General features: G+C 42.6%; 1 protein-coding gene across 1 annotated transcript in view; it reads right to left on the bottom strand.

Annotated features, from left to right (window-relative positions):
* Nucleotides 1-14,395, bottom strand: part of myripb (myosin VIIA and Rab interacting protein b) — a gene marked incomplete at its 5' end in the record, with an annotated part of 85,702 nt that extends 71,307 nt beyond the window's left edge. Inside the window, one exon of the mRNA XM_079180996.1 lies at nt 14,286-14,395. Within this exon, the coding sequence (XP_079037122.1) occupies nt 14,286-14,395 (110 nt within the window). The remainder of the gene's footprint in view (nt 1-14,285) is intronic.
* Between the last annotated feature and the right edge of the window lie 7,809 nt (nt 14,396-22,204).

Raw genomic sequence — 22,204 nt, 5'->3', positions numbered from 1 at the left:
ATCTCACAACCTGGCAACCGAGCAGTGCAGCTGTGCAAAACCCTCAATACAGAGGACAGTCATAAAACACAATCAGCCTCCACTAGAACACAGTGAATCGAAGGGGTCAGTCCCTGTGCCCCCTGCGAAACAGTCACACAATGAGAACCGCAGAGGGTGCTGCTACAGTACTAAACCATCACATGTTAATATGTCACTGGATTATCCATCCATCTTCCCCACTTTAGCTAAAAAAAGTGGTTAATCCAGCTAATCATAGTGACCCAGGCTGGCTATATATTTAATTGCAATTAAAGATGAATGTAGGGTTTCGCTTAATGACAAAGAGAAGTCTGGATATGTATTCCACATGTCTACAGATGTCCTTGACTACACCACTGCTTTCCTTCACTTGACCACAACTGTAATTGCAGATGTAGAGCTGGCGGGGATCCAGCACTGAACTAATGAGTACCAGTAGATGAGCAGTGCGCACCAGGCTTCATCCACCTATACACTATGATATACAGTACAATCCCAGAAAGTGAACAATACAAGGGCAGTGATGACCTACAGAGGTGAGAGCGGGTGGTATTGGACTGGTTTAAATAGAGGGTACGGAGCCTGTGGAAATAGCATATATGTCAATATTAGCAGGCCTGCCAAAACCACCACCACCACCATCATCATCATCAAGGCAAATGGAAAGAGGGAGAAGCAGAGAGAGAAAGTTGCTCATGGAGTAGCAGAAGGAATAAGGAAAAAAATACAGTGATCAGGTGACAAAACCAAACGCGAGCAGCAGCAAACCCACAGCCAACCCTTATGCAGAGTCATCACAAAGGATGCCCAGCTACAGTTTGTGATAAGCCTTACTGTCTAATCAGCTGGCTTTGACTCAGAAAGTAATTGGAGTTCCTCTACTGGCCATATAACTCTTACAGGAATGGCTTTAATCAGTGGACTTTGTTTCAGCTATGGATGGCTGCTTGTTGTTGTGGTGTTTTGCCACATGGCTGCATCTCACTGCCCCCCCCCCCCCCCAAAAAAAAATGGAGCTGTTGTTTGAGAGGAGAAGACACGTTGGGATGGATTATGACAGCAGAGGTAGATAGCAGACGCTTTGTCTTGTCAGCTGAATTTCTAATATTTAGAACGGTAAAAAGTTGCATCCCTGAGATACAATCTCAATCAATTACACTGCAGGAGGTGTGACCCCTCTAGAAACAATCAATCACCAGCAATATGTCCAGAACTATGATGAAACGGCAGCGGCTATACCGAACGCATTCTATGCACTTAATCATACAGCCAAAAATGAATGCTGCACTATACATGTTGATTCCGAAACTGAACAGAAGATGAAAGATGCACATACACACACACACACACACACGTGCAAACACACATAAAAAGCATAGGCTTTATCAAGAACTCTTCCTCGCCCTCACACAAAACAGCAGTAGCCTCAGCTAACGGAGTGGAGCTCTCAGCATCGGCATCTCTTGTGTCTCATCAAGGACGGACGGAAAACAGTTTGTCTTCCCCTCCTCTCTCACGTCCGTCCTCCCTCTACCTCTTATCCGTCCGCCCCGCCTCATGCCCGTCCTTGCAGTCGCCACATTCTCCTCAACAAATCACACATCACAGACAGACTGCAGCTTATCTTCTGTCCTCCAGTGACAGTTTCAGACAAACCGACAGGAGTATGGAATCGCACAGGGAAAGTCTATATTTCTACAAGTGTATGCATTACATTTGACTTGAAGGCAAAGTTACATAAAAGACGAAAACATGACAAGCGAATTTGACAAGTTCTGACTGGATTCGGTGCAAATGACATTTGGCAGGTTGAACTCACAAGTATATTCCCTGAGATCTAAAAGCAGGGAGTAAAATGATCTCAACAACATATTGCAAGTCAAACGGTACAAAGGCTTCTTAAAGACTTTAAATGTGTCTCATTAGTTGCATTGTCCCTTACTGTATGTCAGGAAGAAACAATGCATAGTGTGTATTTTTGAGGTCTAACAAAAATATTAAATGCATTCCCTATTTGTTAAACCAATTTTTTTCATTCATTTTCAAACATGCATTGCTGACGTCCATATTAGCAGTCTTCTTCTTCACTACCTTTGCTAGAGTATTGCTGTGTTTCTTGGCGCATTATCGCCCCCTGTAGATCAGTGGAATAGAGCGAATCAGGTAACTGTGCATGCATCAAATGTGCCTCCTCATGTGCCTCCTCACCTTGCATCATAGACAAAAAAAAATCACAGGAAGTAATCTGGGCTAAAGGTTCAAGGTCTCAGAAATGTGCAATAAACTAACTTCCACCATTGGCAAACATTTGGAAAAGGAGGATCTGTTGCCAGCGTTTAGTTTGCTGGTTTACCAAGCAACAGTTTTATCAGAACACACGGCTCCTGCAGTCATTAAACAGAGGAGGGCGAGCCAACCGTAGCACCAGCTGTGACTCATAATCTCTGGTTACTCAACCATTGATGGTTCCACTGGCAAACACATGCTTCTTGAAAAAACGGCCACCGGTGGCAGAGTGGCACCCCCAAATGATGAAACACAAGAGAATGAGAGAGCCTTGTTTGGTTTAATTTAAGTGGGGGAGAGTGTGCAGAAAGCTTGCAGATATTTAAACAAACAGTTATCGTAATGATGGTTTGAAGTAAAGCATTCCTTTGAACACATTTTATAAGGTTTAAATCACCAACCGTCAGTCAATAAACGTGTCTAATGCATGATTTGATATTCATTAATAACACAGATACTGACTGGCAGGTTTCTTAACCAATCGCATTATGCCGTAAAGGTCGGCGCCTGCTCCTCTCACCTCAGGCCGCAGTAAGTTTTAATGGTGGGGATGTAGATTCTTAGAACTCTATAATAACATTATTGGGTTGTTTTGATTACAAGTCATGGAAAAAGTCTTCACGGTCATGTCTGGCCCGTGTGTTATTTAGTGTATGTCACTGGTGAATCTCTGGTTGATGTCATTGGATGCGCCAAGTGTGATTGTTTATGTAACAAATAAGTCTTTAAATCTAGATTTCTGTATATTTGAGATAACATTACTTAACGTTTAAGGGATTGTTTTACTTTGATTAAAGGGCGAGACTGGTTAGTGACGTTTCTAACAATAACACTTTACTTAAGACATCTTTCATTTGGATAAACTGGAGGTAGCAATGATCTGGAATGTCCTTCTCTGTATTTACACTGATTGTGGTCCAAGGTCATGAGAAGTTTAGGCAGAGTTGTTTAGTTGTCGTTTCAGCTGTGAGTGAAAACACACACACACACACACACACACACACACATGCGTGAAAAGTCAACAAATACCAAGAGACTCATTAGGTTTTCGGAATTCTGTCAAGATGTCAAACGTCACACTTTGAGAAGCCACAGTTTGATGAATGCAAGGGATTATGGGTAAAAACGGAGAAGAGAGACCGACAGTGCTTCAGCGGGCAGAAGTGCTTAAAAGGGGCTGATGCAATGAAATGGTTGCTAATTACATTTACTCTAAAATATGTATTTAAAATGATTATTATTTGTTAGTCATATAGTATATAAATGATTCCAACTAATATTTACCATTATCATCAACATCAGCAGCGTCATCTCAAGAAAAAAACTTGAACGCAGTTTTTATAAAGCGCTTTACAGAACGGCATTTCAAACAAGAATAGTAAAACACCCGAGGAGCTAAAAATAAGCAGAAGCAAAAGAAGAGAGGGATAGTAAAAGAGGATTTACAAGATCCATAAAAGCACTTTTTAAGTTGAGAAACCATAAAAAGAAGAAATACCAGCATTAAAAGTGGGCACGACCAAAATCCGTCACTGCACATAAAAGCAGGACTAAGTCATAAAAGTGTTTTAAAAGCTGATTTAAGTAAAGTCCATAATCCTTACGAGTGTGAGAAAAGAGCAGAAAATGAAGGGGCTTTACTTCAATTAATTGGGAGTGCTTTATGTAGCTCGTTAGTATTAGGCTTTAATATAAAAGGGAGAGCCCATACACACCAAAGCCTTATGACCATATCGGCTTCGTAAGATCAGAACCGCAACCTGTACAGCTACTGTACACAAACATGCAGTACTGCCATGGCAACATTGACCGAAACAAACAGATGATACAAGTTGTTCTTTATCACACACACACACACACACACACACACACACACACTATTATGCGCCCTGTAGCTCATGCACTAATGCTGAGTCCTTATCGAATCCAACTTGCAGCCTTTGCTGCATACCCCCCCTCTCTTTCCCTCTTTCCTGTTCAATCTGCTGCTCTACTAATAAAGGAAAGAAAAGGCCAAAAGGTAATAGGTACAGCGAGAGTCAAAGCTACAAAGCAACGCAGCGAGAAGAAACCCTGAACACAGTATCACAGTGTGTCGTCCTCTGTTTTGTGTTGACTGATGAAATACAGGAACAGGAGGGAGATATTGATCATGCTCTGCCCATTTCCTCAAAGAGAGACAGTAAGATCCAACCCCCCAAAACACGCACACACAAACACAGTATAGAACCAACGGAGGAGAAAATGATAATCAATGGCCGTCCAAAATAAGCCAGAGAGGTCTTTAACATGAGGTAAAACACTCCAACAGCGAGTCTCTGTTGTTTCTTTACACGTATGGAGGTTTATCTGATTAGATCCATCTCATAAATTAGAGCTCTTGAGGTTTGGGGTCAAAGATGCTGGAGCAGTGGGAGAATCCATCTAATTGGGTGGATGGAGCACAGGACTGTAGGGAAAGCTCAGCACTAATTTAATTTGTGTGTTTGTGCGTTCGTGTGTCCTGGGGTGTGTGCAGAATGGGTGACGTATTACAAACGCAGCTCCGTCATGGAGGATGTGATGTAAACAGATTACCTCTGCTGCCAACAAGCCTCAGCTGATGAGTTGCTTTCTTCAAGAGCCTTCACATGGAACAAAGTATTTCCCAGCTAATTGGTCCACAAACTGAGGCATGCTTGTAAGCCATGTCGGTAAGGGCAATGCCACTTAATCTTTTCAAATCTGCAGCACACTGACATATTTCAAACCTTAAGCTAATTTGTCTGAAAAGGTCAGTTGTTTATTCTTTCTTTGGATAACCGAACAACATTCTCAAAGTGGCAGCTGCAGATGAAATGCATACATTTACAAATAAACTGGTATTTCATTATTGTATTATTAGCAGGTTATTTTTCTGTTTATGTCTCTAAAATGTCTAAAAAGAATTTCCCCAAGGTGACATGAAGATATTTAATTGACAATGATATTCGACAATGAAAAGCATCAAATTCTCACGTTTGAGAAGTTGGAAGCAGTGAATTAAAAGAAATATATGAAACTTTGCCCTTTGCTGATCTTAAATCAAAAAACACACGACGCAGCAACATGTAAAGTCATCCAATCTTCCGCATTACCATTCAGTGTAAGACAGCATATTTAAATGCTTTGAGGGAATGATGACAGCAAACACACCTCGGAGGAAGAGCAAGACAACTGGAACAGAGACAAAACATTACCTGAATAAAGAGAGGGCCTGACACAGAGCAGTGGTTACACAAAAAGAAGAGGATTCATTTTCTGTAATGAGCCAGACTGCACCTGGCACAGGTTCGTCTTCCTCCTCACCTCTCAGACAGACCATAATCCCACAGGGAACCCTTCCTTTTCTCTTGTTTTGAACTACCATAAAGACAGACCCTCTCTGAAGCTGTGGGTCCGTCCGTGTCCAAGCACTTGAACCTCACCTCACCTCGTGCAAACAGCACCAGCCCTCGTAATTAACACCGATTGGCAGAAGTTCAATCACTTCAACGTCAAGCAGGCGATAAGGCCCATGGGATGAATGACTTGGCGTTTTGGGAGGTAAATGAGCCTTGTGTCTCTGAAGAGCCGGACATGGGTGAGAAAAGTGTGGCAATTATTTAGACAAAAGGAAGGTCTCCCTGCTGTCAGGCCAAGCATCACTCACTCCCTCTGGACAGAGAGCAGCTCTTCCAACACCACCCTCCATCTCAACACAACATGGCTACTGCGAATGAGAATCTACAGAGGTAGAGAGAAACCGACGGGAGATTTAAGGAGAGGACATCTGAGTGATAAATAGAGAGGTAGAAATAGAACAGATGGGGGGGAGGGGGAAACACGGGAGAGGTCGTAAACTATATAGATTCAGGAGACAGGGATCCTCCTGTTGCAACCAACTATTTTCCTCTGACTCAAAACAGCCCTTGACATTTGGCCAGCAGCAGAAGTAATCACCGCAGAGCTGGACAAACAGAAACGTTACAGCTCAGGGATTGCTCAGAGTCTGTCTTAATCTTTCTGCAGATAACTCCTATCTGGGTGGGAATGCACACACGTTAATGTGGAGGGAGACAAGGCTGAGCAGTGATCCGTTCACCTCCATTTGAACCTCAGTTAGCAAAGGCTAAAATGCAACACATGCACAGATGTACACGTTCACGCAGGCAAGGTTATTGAGGAGGAACCTATCTACTCGGTCAGCTGGAAACAAGCTATGTATGAGCTATGAAAGCGACTGTTCCACAAGTAGCCGAGGTGGATTATTTTTGTACTATCTCATCAGCCGATCCTGTGGGCTCAGCAGCTCCAGAGGACGGAGGCGCTGCGCAGCTGATGATTCGTCACACTCGGGGGAAATCTTCCTCCATCAGACGCCGTAAACCACCGTCTGTTGAGAGCGAATGCACAGCGCACGCGCAAGCTGATGTCTCCAGAGAGACACACCTTTCTTCTCAGGAATTTCTAGGGACAAACTTCTTATGGTGCTCAAGTACAACGGTGTTGCTTGACAGATCGTCCACATGAACATGGAGAGTGGCACGCCTGGTGCAGTTGTACGGACTCCTGCACAAGACTCTAAACAGACACCCGGCAATCAAGAGTGCTATACAAATCAGTTGGATTGGACGAATAAGGCCTGCATATATTAAGCCTGGTTTATGTTAATGTTTCTTCAATTAGATTGCGTTTGCTATAAAGTAGAAATTCAATTTGCAACAGCATCCACAAGCAATGCTTTAATAAATATTCAATCACTCCCGAGGCCTGGGGTACGTTTTAAACGTGCACGCTGCTCATTGTTTTCAGTCCGATTAGCAACTTCCGATGCGAGACCTGTTTTCCAAATAGTCAGTTTACAAGCTAATTTTAAACCAATAAAAAGCTAAATCCTTGTCAGGCGATATAGCCGGTGGGTTCCCATTGTATTTCAGCCAATGCATTCCACCTTTGCTGTCCACACAGACCGTTTACCTGGATTCAACCAAAGCCTGCTCTCCAACCTGATTGGTCAATGCTACTCAGACGACAAACGGAAACCAGAATACTTCGGACGGCAATATCTTGACCCGTTGCCTACAGATTCTACATGTGGAGGCAGAATCTGTTTCTGTTTTGAGATTACTACGTATTTAAATAGTGACATAGCCTCAATATCGTAGATGAAAGATATTTAAAACATATTTATAATTTGACCATTCAAATTTATAGCGATAAGATGTTCTTTCAATAAGGACTGTATTATCTTACAAAGAGCTGCTGCACCTCAGATAAATGGACTTCAGTGTGTGTGTGTGTGTGTATGTGAGAGAGAGTGAACACAGTATGCGTAAGCATGCCCATGTATAATTGCTGTGGTCAGGGGGGCTATATTTCTGTCTGCTAATTAAGTTTAATTATATTGAACATCATCAACTAAGGGCCATATTAAAGACTAATTAGGAATCACAGAGTCTGTGACAGATGTACAGATCGCCCCAACAGCCCTGAACACATGAAAGCAAATTAAAGCACAAACAAGCTGATCACAAACGCACTCTGTTTCCATATGCTTTCAAACCCTCCTTGCAAAACAGCAAAGGGAATGTAGAGGCGGTGCTTAATTTGTCATTTGAAATATGTAAGCAATAAATATTTCCTATCGCAGAATATTTGCTCTTTGACCTTTATAAATCTGCTCACCTTCCTGTCGACCGGACACACATATGAGAGCATGACATTATTAAACATCTACTGTATAAAGTCAGACCAAAACAAACATACACAATCAGCTGTGATGAAATAAAAAAAAAACACTACAGTGATGTACTGACATAGTGAGTAGTCAGGGAAAATCAAAGGCATTTTTATTCCACCTTTTTTTGAAACAAAAGTCTAAAAACAAAAGAAAAAAAGTAATTAGGTCTAACAGTTGTAAACAGTTTGGGGCCATCAATGAGAGCATAACAGGGCACTGTATTAGTCATCATGTTACCCTGGCAGACCATGAAATGTCGTGAATCACAAAAGATGCACCGGTAATACACCTGCCAATGTGGCTACAGAAAAAAAAAGGTCAAAAGGATTCGTCCTTCCTGCTCACTGTGCACGCACACACACACACACACACACACACACACACAGTACACTTCCACATCAAAACAACCCACATCAACATGACTCCGGAAAATAACCCACACCAATAACGTTACACAGCTAATCCCCACCGAACGGGAACCGCAGCCAAGAGAACACTCCTGCCACAACAACAGGCAGACTGAAATTAACTCTTTCCAGACCGGCTCTCCTGGCGACATAAAAACTCATTCATGCTGCCGATGGAGGGAGGTGAGACGATTAGCCACATAAAGCTGTTTTATTATGAAGGCTCTTCTTTGTGTGTGTGCAGTTACTCATTACAACCTCACAGCTTTGGGCCGTTTCATGTGAAACAACGTCACATGTTAACATAGGACCCAACAATGGATTACAGCACAGAATAAACACCTCAGAGAATCAAGGAATAATACATGTCTGTTGAACACAATGGAGCTATTCAAGCACCCACAAAGCTGCGCTGAACTCGTTACAAGATTTTAGGATTTCTGAAGTTCAGGTCAATAGTTCACGAGTCTGGGAAACCTGTTTCATTACAAAAACACATCATCAAACCAATAAACAAGCTAATACATAGACTATTCAATATTCTACAGTGGTCTACTTACTGAATTTGGGGAAGGGGCGTTCAATAATTCTGAGCCAATGCTTTGAAAGGACATGACCTTAGGCCTGAAAGTCGATTTTAGTATATTATAATAATAATAATAATAATAATAATAATAATAAAGTAGATGGCACTGCAGCCCAAAGGGACTGTCCTGTAACGAAGGGCAAAATCCTCTGACTGCTTGTACCAAAAACACCAATTTATCGGCTGTGATGTACAGAGGTACATTTTCTTAAAGGCTTTCTGTATGGACAGCTGAGCAGGTGTGTATGTGTGTCATCTTTAGACAGACAGCAAAGAGGATAAATACAGGAGAGAGTAGAGGTCGGCTCCTGCCCTGACAGGGTGACATCGTCTGCCACCTTCTCTCCTAACCTCCCAGTGGGACTCCTGCTCCCTGTACCTCCCTGCCTGTCGCATTCACCGGAGCTAAAACAAACAACAGCCGACATAAAGAAAAAGATGGAAAGAGGCTAGAGCCTTTGGATGCGTGAGGCATGTCAGATAGAAGTGTATAGAGACTCAAAAATGACTATAAAGAAGCTACGGATGGTTTGACTAACTCTAAGTCGAACATAATGAGATAAAAAGATGCCTGTGGTTACTGCTCACTTGTCTGAACACAACATCACAATTTAATTACAAAAACAGCCACAATTTTTACTGACTAATTAAAACTGCTGATGCAAAATATCAGCCTCTGATAAAGGGCTGCATTCTTGAGCCAGGAATTACTGCGCACAAAGAAAAGAGAGAAAACGATGGAGAGAGGCTGACTATGGAGTGAATCGACCTACAAACTCAAATAATTTAGACTTATGCACAGACCATTGTACAGGAAGGACAGACTTGCCATAGCTGCATGTGAAATGTGTTTTGGAGTAAGCATGACAGGAACAGTAATTGGCCTATCCATACAAGAACTCGCCAGACACGTGTGTGTAAAGTGATCCTTCCTAAGACCAAGAGCAAATTACCCGTTAGGGTCACTAATAGCTGCAGCTCCAGCCATTTTCTCAACACTCACACAGAGGCAGTGGTGGATAGCTTTTCCTATCTATAATCATTTCCAAGTCTGACCTCCCTCGGTAGTGCTTGTGCTGTTTGTTAAGTAGGCCCACGAGTCTCCTGTTGCTCCATAATGAGCCCCTCCAGCTGTATGGCCACTGAGACGGCCGAGGCCAGAGGTTGAGCTGCTCACTCTCTTTAATTGGCAGACTCACACTCTCACTCTCCGGTTGTATAAAAGGAAGTTGCTGGAGATTTACTTTTGTAGCACTATTCCAAAAGACAGCTAATGGCACAGTTAAAGACATTGGCAGAACATATTTCTTCGGTGTGTAGAAATAAAGGAACTAAAAAGATAAAACAAGTGAACTATTCCAGGTTTAGGAGCAAAGACGGCACAAACAGTCTCCCTTCATTTTATTAAGCCGAGCTCCTGAGACAGCCACGCACTAATGAGAAGCAGAGATGAGACGCCTAAAGTGTGAATGGACACAACAATTCAGAAATGTACTGAAAATGAAAACGCATTGTAGTCTATGTATGTGTGGGGCCTAATAAACATATCAAATGCAATTCCTTCCTCATTAAACATTTACAGCGCAGATGGTAGAATTTGAAACTTAAAAAGCTGCAGACTTTACATTCATGTTTGCTTGCCGGCAGTCTTCTTCTTCCTTGCCCTTTTTGGCATATTGGTACATTTCTCGGTCAACGCACACGGGATACTGACAGATCGGGTAGCCACTCACTCAAAAAACATCTCTCTATAGCGCTACTGATGGTCAAAAACGTAAGTGATGGGATTCACTAAAGCCGAGGTCATTGAAGTCTGTGTATTATAGGCGTTACTCACAGCAGGCGCTTTGACTTAATGTGGGAAATGCACAGGTGTTACTAATAACATTAACGTCTCAGTAAATCTTAACAGTGTGACAGTCATCGTTCATTTTATTCATTACACCTGTGCTTACTAGGAAAAGTAGGCCTATGAAATTGGTAGATGTGTAATAGTCCCGCCCTAACAGGTAACGGAAACCTAACAGGGAGATGTCAGTCAAGCACAATGGGTAAACACCCACACAGTCCCGAGAGGTCTAATCAGACAACATATAAGTGAAAACACTTGTGGAGGTGCTTTAAGGGCGTGCAGGGCCTTTATGTGTGAAAATGACAAGAATCAATTGTTTGTTCCTAATGAACCTTTTGAAATTGTACATTGCTGCAATGTCGCTTCAATGCTTTCACAGTAGGGCCAAAGACATCGGCTTTATCTTCATTTCATTTGAAAATAGAAGCCAGGAAATCATTTATGTTAGCCTGACTACTTTTAAAAGTGCAGTAAACGCGGTGTGTCATCAGGATAAAAATGATAAGCTATATAAAATAAATAAGATCATTTTTTTTTTAAAAAGTAGAAAACTAAAGTAAACTCAATTTAAGCCGACATTTAAACTTTAGCTGAGCAACAAAACTGTAAAGGACGCCCCCAACTAGGCTTATAGCTGTGTGCATCGCTTTATTTACATATTTATGACAGTATCAGTATTCATGACACAGAAGGTAATATCAGTTAAGTGTTTCTACGTTTCCTATTATTCAGCATGGGAGAAAATTAAAATGGAGCATTTAAACTGCCAGCTGAGGCTTATAAACTATCCCATGAATCCTTCAACAGGGTAATTTACAACTCTGCAGGGCTGACTTCATTCAGGGAAGAAAAACAAATGTCCGCCATGCACGGAAGCGGAAAAAAAAACCCCATAGTGAGAGAGCCATCTACTGAAACACTCAGCCACCATCTGCTGTACACAAGCGTTGATATACCTATTCATATACAATAAAGGTTTTACATTTCATAGGAAAGCTGCTGTCCGTTCCGAGTGAAAGATAAGATCTGGTGCTCATACACAGTCCTGGCTCTGAAAATGGGAAACAAACAAAGTGACAGTATTCCAGCCAATCAGAGAAAGGCCATGGATGTATCAAGAGAACGGTGAATCTTCTTTCTCCTGCAAGTTTGAAATGTTCGGGTATTTCCATCCAATTCTACACTTTCTACTTGTCCTCTCTGTCTTATGCTACATTTTAGGCCACTTCCCTTTGCCAGCTATAGTTGCCAAATACTTTGCTGATAAAGACTTTTGACACATTATCGGCTTATGCATTATGATGCATTGGTGAGATAAGACTACACAGTGATTAAGGTTTAACATTCCGACATTCTGAAAGGCGACAATCTGTATAATAAGTACGACTATTTTCGATACGCAAGGTATATATTTTGTTCATACTTTTGCTGGAGTAAAACACTGAGGCTATACCTTTACTTAGTTTAAGGATCTGATCTGACTTTTTACATCGCTGTGAAGAAATTACAAAAAGAGAACAAAGAAGCGTGACAGGCGCTAATACCGAGTCAAGATCAATCAGGTTGTCAGAAAACACACAACATCGAACAGTAAATACACAAAAACAAATAAAAGAAGGAAAAGAAATCTGCATGTACGCTGTGCGATCGTAAAACACATTTGCAACCTAATTTGAATCTCAGCTTGCGTCTAATAATACTTTGGAAACTTTGCTTTTAAACCATTTAACAAGTCCCAACAAAGCGATAAGGCTACAAACTCAGAGCCTGATTGCTTTTATGAAGAACTGTTGCCTCATCAGCGTCTCCCTGCTACTATCAGCATTAATCTGCTCATCTCTTTTTGCAGTAAACAGCAGTAATAACAGCCCGAGAGGCATAAATTCGTTTTGATCATTCATGACAGCTTGGTGGGAGAACATTTTACAGCCCAGCAATTTGGGAATACACCATCTTTGCTTTGAGACAGCTTCTGGGAAAAATAAGTAGAGTTTCAAAAGGCGCAGACCAACGGCTGCTTTCTGGTTGGTGAGGCAACTTTGCTAGTCTCCTCAGAGTACAGCTAAGATGTTTAGTGCTCTGAGTAAAGCAGTCAAATCACTTGTGGCAAGAACACAAAACCACAGAGGATTACCCTTCAAATCCGAAGAAAGACATCAAATCTCCACAACAAAATAGCTGGTGCTGGGGCCTGGTCGGTAGGAGCATATTTGCGTTTACAAAATCATAGGGTACAACCACACTTAAAACGCTGCAAAAGACATATTTTGAATTTTGTTGGGATACTAAAATGTCTCCCTATAGTCCTGGGGAAACTACACAAAGCAGACACGCTGATTTGACCACCGATTTGATGACCAAACCCTCATGGAGGCCCGTCGCAAGTTAACCGAACCAATTCCCTTCTGTCTACAGGCTGTCACAGGGAGAGGAGGGAGGGAGCGAAGGACAGCGAGGTGAAGAGGAGGACCGGGCCAGTACTTGTCGCATGTTAAGTGAGAAGCTATGACACCGGAGGAGAGCCTTGAGGCCCGGACCGACTGACACCCACAGACCTGACAGACCGCAAGGGCTTACAGCCCCCAACTGTGCCTTAATAAAGCCAACAACTGGAAATCCTGCAAAGAAAAAGAAACGACTGCAGTAGCTTTGTTTAGAAAGCATTCTTCCACTTTTCAATCAGATGTCACAACAACAGACTTCAAGTACAATCTCTGACAAATAAAAGGAATATTGTGGATGCATGAACACATGTCAATGATAATAATTACTGGATTTACTAACATGAATGTCTAGCCAGATAAACACTGATCTTGAGGATTGTTTGCCGGCCAAATCAATCAATTACAAAGGATCAAATAAATCATTTGCAAGTAAGCTGTCCTAGTTCACCAACAGGTGGATTACATTTACCAAGAAGTATTTTGTGCAGATTTACTGTTATTTCCAAAAAAGAAAAAAAAAACAGCAGTTGACCGTTCGCTAAGCCCCAAACCTTGGGTTACTGTTGCTACGCCTTTCAAGCATTCTAGCATGGTGCATTGATTGATATGTTTACGTGCCAGCATATGTAGTAGTAGTAAATATGACAGTAAGAGATTTACCACTTGAAACTCGTAGTATTTTATAATTAATAGGTCTTAGATTTCACACATGAGAACACAAAAGCAGATGAAGTTGTAGAGGGGAGAACCCAAGACAATATATATAGCAGGTCTAAGAGTCTTTGTCAGCTGAGCGAGCTGTACAACACTATATCTGGTCCTTTTTGTTCACGGGCGAATGTCATCCCTCCTTATCAGCTCCTCTCCAAACACCCTGTAGCCTCTGTGTCGCCTTTAATGTGTAAAAATACTAGAAAAAAAACACGCTGGCAGGAGAAACCAATCTCACCTCAGCCTCTCCTCCTCCTTCTTTCGGAGCTTCATGTCCCGCTGGACAACTTTCAAGACATGCTCCGCCTCATCGTCAGTCAGGCCCGACAGGTCCAGCTTCCTGCCCATCCTTCCTGGCCTCGCCACGCTGAGCTGCTGGTCCAAGACGGGAGGACGAGGAGGGGCACAGGCACCGCTGCTCTGGGGGCCGAGGCTGAGACAACCCTGAAGGAAGACAGAGCGATAGAGCATTTTAACATGTGCTTTTGTGGAATCGACTCACTCCTTTTGAATGAACGTCTGTACAAAATGTTGTAGAAATCACATCGAGATCATTTCACTGGATAGGTATACCGCTGTCCTCTTTTTCCTTTACACAATTCGACAGCCGCCGAAATTACCATAACTCTGCATCCCTCTATGCAGCTGAGTAGCTTTACCCTCCAGATCATTGACAATCAAATCACGCCTTCAGTGAGAGGAAATCTTGTTTTTGCATTCAGCATACAAAGCAGGCAGGTGTAGCTGCCTGGTCTGTCTGTCAACAAACACAAAACAACAGATGTTATGTGTCTGCGCATTAATTTGCTTTAGGGTTTAATATGCGGCACGTAGTCTGTGTGTGTTGTGTAAACATACTGTATATACACTTCACTTGGCTGCAAAACTTACATTAACTAGTGTGTGTTCCTTATCCAAATACAGCTTTACAGCATGATAGTGAAATCATTTGTGGACTTGTAGCACTGTTATATTAATGTGTTAAAGTTAGGGAGCTAAGACACAAGTTAAGGACTGTGCTAGCTTGAAACCCAGATCGACATTTGTTATTTGTGAGGTGAGACGGGACGTGAGGTAAGAAGTGAAGAAAGGGTGACGGAGAAGCCCATAAAACTGAAACCGAGGGATGCCCGGGAGGAAGAGAGAAGCAGAGACAGGTGAAAGGAGAAGGTCCATTAACTGCAGTGTCTAAACAAGATGGGAGAGCAATGGCAGTGGGAAGAGCAACGGTGACTCAGAAGGCCAGACAATTATGTCCATTCTATTATTGAGCTTCATCGACAGAGCATCTCTCCGCTCGCACAGCATGTCACTCATTCCTCCAGTTCAGCCCAGGGCCTGGCTTATGACGGACTGCTGTTGAACTTCAACTGTCAAATGTATACGTTTCAAAAGCAGAAAACTGAACTTGCGACGACGATCCTGCTCGTGTGCGCCAACAAAGATTAGGAAGTTGTTGCTGTCAGATTCAGCTCCATTCGTCGCAAAGACACATTGCTGGACTTTCTGGAGCATCTATTTGAGTAAAATAAACTTCAGTGGTCTAAAATTGAAGAGGGCTTCATGTCATTTGGATCAAAAGCTTCAGGGAAACCAGAGGAATCTTGTTTTTCAATATTTCAAATACAATTGTTGTATTTCATCCTTACAGATATGTCCATCAGATGCTTTCATGTGTCATTTGTATCAGAACAAGGGCAACACATACACATGCTCAGTCACACACAAGTGTGAGAAAGCGCTTCCGTCACATTCTTAGCTACAGTGGAAAACTGCTACTAAATCTCTCAGTCTAAGGCATTTGCATCTTACACAAATAAAGACCATGGCCACAATGCCGTTCAACAAACACTCCTCATTAAGCCGCTGGGATCAGTGACCTTGAACTCGCCCCGGGAAAGGCTATCCAGTGTGACATAATCACATGTTGTATAAAGAAAGAAATCCAGAAAAATCATCACAGCACTGCAATGTGGAGCTTCACGTCTCGCGAGGAACCCACGTTCACAACTCCTCAGCCCTTTATCGGTCTATCCAGAGACTCAAATGAGCAGGTGGAAAATCAACCGAGCTGCTCTGTAACATATTACAACCCCAGCAGCGACAGGCTGGTCTGACATATTTGACTACAGTCCCCGTTTCTCTCCTAATGTATTGAGGAGATTAATGCACCATTACTGTAAGGCCATTATTGTATAGCCACAAGGGAAGGCAATTATTCAGGCCTTCTTTTTATAGTGAGTGGTGTCAAGGACAGGGATGGAGCATCCTTTATGTCTGAGAGTGTCTGCCTCTGAAGCGTCAGTGACGCACAGACTTGGGGGCAGCAACTGTACACACAACCGATCCATTTTCTACTAGTGACAACTTGCAACTAGACGGACACACACGAATATGTGCACATCGAATCTATGCTTCTTCTATGGAGCAGTGTCAGCACTCTGCAGCACCACTAACACACCCTCAACAAAAGCACAGACGAGCTATCAGTCTGAAGAAAGGAGAGAGGGCTATTACAACAGACAAACCCTCCTTATGTGACACTGATTGGAGAGTGCCTTCTGAGACAAGAGAGGCTGTGGGCTAAACTCCATCTTGGTAAGCTGATGTAGCGGTGAGATCTCCTTCTTTACCAACAGCTACTAGACTGCGGCTTGATTCCTTGTTTTGGCCCGAAGAACTACATTCTGGATTACTACATTCCTGATGATCACACAGTCTCTGATCAGTACAGTTTACCTGTATGTGTGCATGTCTCAGCAAATTCAACCCCATCGCCGGACAAGAATGTCAATATTAAATTTGTTTTGCAAGAGTATGTTCAGTGCCAACAGTGTTCAAATTCTTGCTTTCTGTAATACCTGCGACACAACCCCAGTAGAGTTGTGTTTAGGTAAAGACTGTGGCTATGGCGAATAAATAATGAATGAGGTGTGCTTAATATCAGGCAACATAAACACGAGGTAAAGGTCAAGGTAATGCAGGTCTGTGACAGGACGCAAACTCAGGTCTCCGGTCTGCATGAAACAAAGTCACCCACCACCCAAATCTCCACACCTTTACCTTCCAACTCAATACATAAAGGTTAAACTATGTTCTACAACGTTGGCATTGGGCGTTAAATATAGATGTGTGAAATTTCCCAATATTGACGCAATTCCTTGGGATGCTGGGCCGATGCCACAAAAGATTTTCATAAATAATGACGTTTGAATGGTTGAGCCATTGACCAGCCAGTGAGTCGTGTAAAATGCTCCTCTGCAACTTAATATTTTGTCAGTTGTAACTTTTGAACAAATCTTGTTGTTTGAAGAGGTTTTGACACAAGACGTTGACAATTACTACTTTGAAACACACACAGCAATTGTTGCAAAATGTTCAAATATAGTTTTGGTCAAACTATCATCAAGAGTTCAGACTGACACTTTCAGCACTCAGACAGAGAGAGAGAGGGAGAGAGAGAGGGAGAGAGAGAAAACGGCTTTAGTGGGAAAAATAGGTCATACTGATGAATCTCTCAGGAGAATGAAGAGGAACCTGCATTTTCTCCACAGGACACACCGTATGCATCAATCAACCACATCACACTGATACTAAATCATCTCAAATACACTCAAACACATATAAAAAAAAACACCACATCCCACATCCTGCTGCAGAGCACTTGGCTCTGCTGCCGTCTAGTCAGCAGAGGATGGGCGAGCTGAGGACAAGGCCCTGTCGGAGCACTAAAAGGGCAGGTGCAGCCAAGCGCTAAATGAACTGCTTGTTTTAGACACTCTCCATTGAATCGGCGTTTCGTCACAGCCAGAGGGAAGGTAGATTGAGAACGACTTCACCGAAATGACTATTTGGATTGAAAGTGAATACGGTGAACCGACTTTGCAGATCGGCATTTACAGCTTGTCACAGTCTTATTTATTTCAGCGTGCGTGTGATGCATCTATGATTGGGAAATATGTGCTGGAGATTGTCCGACACTGTGCTTGAGAAAATGTGGGAATAGCTGACTATAACTCCTTTAAGCTCTGTATTTTGTCTCTCTGGTCATTTGTCTTCCTACATCCACCTGACAGCAGAAACAAGGTGTTTTTGTAACCCCAGGATACGACCAGTATCTGTCAAAATGACATCAAGAGGAGTCATCATAGAGAAAAGACGAGCAACAAGAATAGTGGGATACAGCACTGTAGTTTTGGCTTTCGGTTTAGAGGCACACACTGCATATCAACTCAAAATTGTTATTCCTCCAACTGCTCCACCATTCGACTCGCTGTAAAATAAGAAGCAAAAGCACATAGTGTGAACCGGCCGGTCCGCAGTCATTACTTTAATATCACCAATCAACCAAGGAACCTCATTCATACTTAACATCCTAAGGGAAGAGCCGTGTAAGTGGTTACACACGCCATCTGTAGATGAATTAGTTATTGGAAATGCTTGAAAAAAAAGTTGCGTAATGTGCAGAGTATTGGCCCATATTGCCTTTATAAAGCAATGTCAGCATGAAACAATAGATAATATGCACTGACATCACTTTTTTAATAAGTTGTAAAACCCTCCTCACCATTACTTAAGCTGTATGTCTGCAGAGGATGTGGGAAAGCTACAGCAGAACAACTAAGTAATGTGTTGCATCAATGATCTGGATGTCATGTGTGGATGTTGTAACTGGGCCTGGTCACCCTTTTAAAACATGGAGGAAGTAGCACCGAGAGAGTTTAAAAGGTCAATTGAGATTAATATGGATTTTGTGGCTAAAGAAACAATCTAGGACCTTACTCGTAAATGTAACAATACCTAACTCAAAATGGCAACTAGATATCAAAGCTTTGGCACCACCTGTTCCATGAGAATGCATCCAGTACTTCCACAAATGAAGATTGTGCATGCATATAATAATTATATTATTCTATTGCTGATATTTGGGCAACAGGCCTTTTTTCACAGAAGACTTTTTGACATTTTCCAAGTAGGAAAAGCACATGTGTAAATGATCAAATTAATGATGGCTGAATTCAATTTAGCTGCTTCAGTTTCAGGGTATTCCTGATATTAAGCATGCTGGCTCACTTTCATGCTGTCGTGCTTTACTTGGACACTTAAGTGAGTCATCATTGATGTTATCGGTTACACATGAGCTCTTCCTACTATGACAATTCAAAATCACTGTTCTCCACAAAAAAAAAAAAAAACAGCAAACCACTTTTGGATATGAATACTGCCACATTAAATAAAGCTTAGGTCATGCCAAGAAAAGAAAAGAAAAAGACGTCAGTGGCTTTTTAACTTAATAAGTTCAGACACACCACACTCTCTCCTCCTGTACTGTACGCACATCTGGCAAGAGGGAACATTCAAATCCTCACCGGATGGGCTCCGAATGAGGTAGAGCCCTTGATCATTTGTCACTGTTTTGACAGATCTACCTGCTGTGTCACATCCATCACTACCTGGCCAATTACCACTCTATGCAGAGCAAGAGAGGAGGAGGCTGGCAAGGTGAGAATGCTGCAGCTGATCTGTGAAGACACACACACACACACACACACACACACACACGCAAAGACATTGTGACCTGAAGTGTTAAGAATCAAAACAGATGCTAATTGAATCTTCCTCTGAGTCACTGTGCATGTGACAAAGTGTTGAGCACAAACTCGAAGAATGGGTTGTAATTCTGGCTGAGTTTTCCATGAATGAATAGCTCAGAGCAGCAGGTCTATTCATCCCGTATTTGGGTGAATGTATTCCTGGTGTCTCCCGAAAGAGCTTCCCAAGATAACCCAGCGTTATTGTCAACAAGTGACAGCGTTGACAACAACAACAAAAAACAGACATAAAACTGCACCGAGCCTCGTTCAGCTACCTGTACACCCACTCAGAGGTGCTGCCAAGTACGGCTTTTCAGCTTGCATTCCTTTGGGTTAAAGGTTTGGTTGTTGTTGTTTTTCTGCAACCACGACTCTGAGGCATAACATGACATTCTTAACAGTTCCTGCTAATTAAACCAGTGTCCCTATCGGTAAAAGATGAGTCACATGTTGCACCAGCTGAATCTGTTTTTTTTTAGTTTCTTCTCGGCACTCTGAACTGTGTCGAGCTGTGAGGCAAATACCTGATCGTATCCACCTCACACCCGCGCGCCATGCCGCACTTTCCTCATTTAAAAACCGGCAACATATGCATTTTATTCAGACTGCCGCCGTGGCTGACTGCGTGATAACATCTGAGCGCGGTGACAACTGTCAGATATACACATACACATATAAATGCACAACCTGGCAGTTTACAGCAAACGGTACTGAAAGGTTGCTTTTTTCATATCAAGGTGCAAGCGTGCACACACATTAAATCACGCACGTCTAGTGCAGCCAGCTGACACCGAGACTCAATCATTCATTCCTGCTGATTCAATCGGGCTAACGTTCACCTATATTCGCAGTGAGTTGATGTGGAGAATCACTTACACGGGATCAGTGGGTGCCGGATGACCGCCAGTTACAGTCTCTTTCACGTTATCCCAGATAATGACAACAACCAAAAAAAAAGACGCGGAGGGATGCGCCACTGCACGTGTAAACTTCCGCGACACCTGTCTGTCTCCCAGATAATTTTTAGCTTGCCTGCCCCTCTGCTACTCGGCTTATTATCCCCCCCACCCCCCCCTGAAGCAGCAGACGCAGGCACCGCTGAATGGGCGATCACGAGGTTAGTATTACACGGAGGAAGGAGGGAGGGCGCACGGCGAGCGAGGTGAGGGATTGGCACCCAACCTTGATTCTTCCTGTATTCACGGTGACAGAGCGGGGGGCAAATCTGCACGTTGGAAATCAGAGATATTTGAGTCTCTCTTCCGGCATGGATGATCCCATTTTAGTTCTGTCCTGCAGGCACCTGGGCACCCTGTGCTTCCAATTTGGCACTGTTGCTCCATAGAGGAGGAGGAGGAGGAGGGGGAGGAGGAGGGGGAGGAAGAGGAGGAGGCGGCACTGTTTTGGCTGGCTTCATTCACAAAGCCAGTCAGTGCAATTCATCTCGGAGAGAGTTGAAAACATCCCGATTAATCCAGCATCTATTTTTCTCAGGTCCTCATGTCTCTGTCCGCTATCAAACTATTTAATCCCCTCACTATTTGAATGATCTGTTTCCGTATTTCAATAATGTGAAGCAATGCATTAAAAACAAATTCAAGTGCACTAAAAATATCTATAGAGCAATTATAGAGCATAAAAATTGCAATTAAGAATCTGCATACACGCTAAATCCATCTATCCAGCGATCTGTGAAAAACTAACATGGTCACACAATTACATTACCATCCCCGTGTATTTGCAGATGCACTTGAGAACCCACTGTCATAGTTGTGGTCTGGCAGAGCTTTGTTCTCTCTATTAGTGCACAGCCTTCTGGAAAATACGCTGACAGTGGTGCTTTGCAAAAACACTTTCTGGGCTGTGGTACTTGCTCAACAAGGTATTTTAACAAGATAAGTTGCAATAATAGGGTACTTTATACAGATGATAAATCTAGCTGGACTGATGCTTTCTTTATCCTTACTCTAAATAGGGATGCATTTTACAACAGATAGGCCTACTGCTAGGAAAACCTTTCCAAATCATATCTTCTCATTGTTAGACCCTATTTTCACTCACAAAAGCCCCTCCATGAGTCATCAGAGATTGAGTGCTGGAAACCTGTGTGCCTCACTCACGTCACGCCCTTGATATACATACATACATACACAGAACCAGTCACAGTGCTGCTGCAGTGAGTCTGTGTATAATCTTAGGTATCTGATTCATGTCACAGTTTTAATGTACACCGATATGTACTGCAAATGTTTAAGCCCAGAGAGCACACCGTTCGTGTAGGGATATTCACACACATGCTGTGTTAAATTCTACACAGCAAAGATTGACTCAAAGATGAGTTGCATCACTTTTCATTGTAATATGTGCTCTCTCTCTCTCTCTCCCTCCTGTGTGTGGTCATCCATGTCAACCCTGTGCATATCATCCCCGGCCTAGAAGTAGGTATTTGGGTTCTAAACCTCAAGCAGACACACAGGGACGTACTGTTGTGCATTAACATAGACTGATAAAAGCTACACGGTAAGGTCAGGAATCTTGTCCATTTTTTATTTCTAGTCGGTTT

This window comes from Pholis gunnellus, assembly GCF_910591455.1.
Source record: "Pholis gunnellus genome assembly, chromosome: 20".
Classification (NCBI taxonomy): Eukaryota; Metazoa; Chordata; class Actinopteri; order Perciformes; family Pholidae; genus Pholis; species Pholis gunnellus.
Note: the sequence above shows the minus strand (reverse complement) of the source record. Positions and strands in the feature narration are given on the sequence as shown.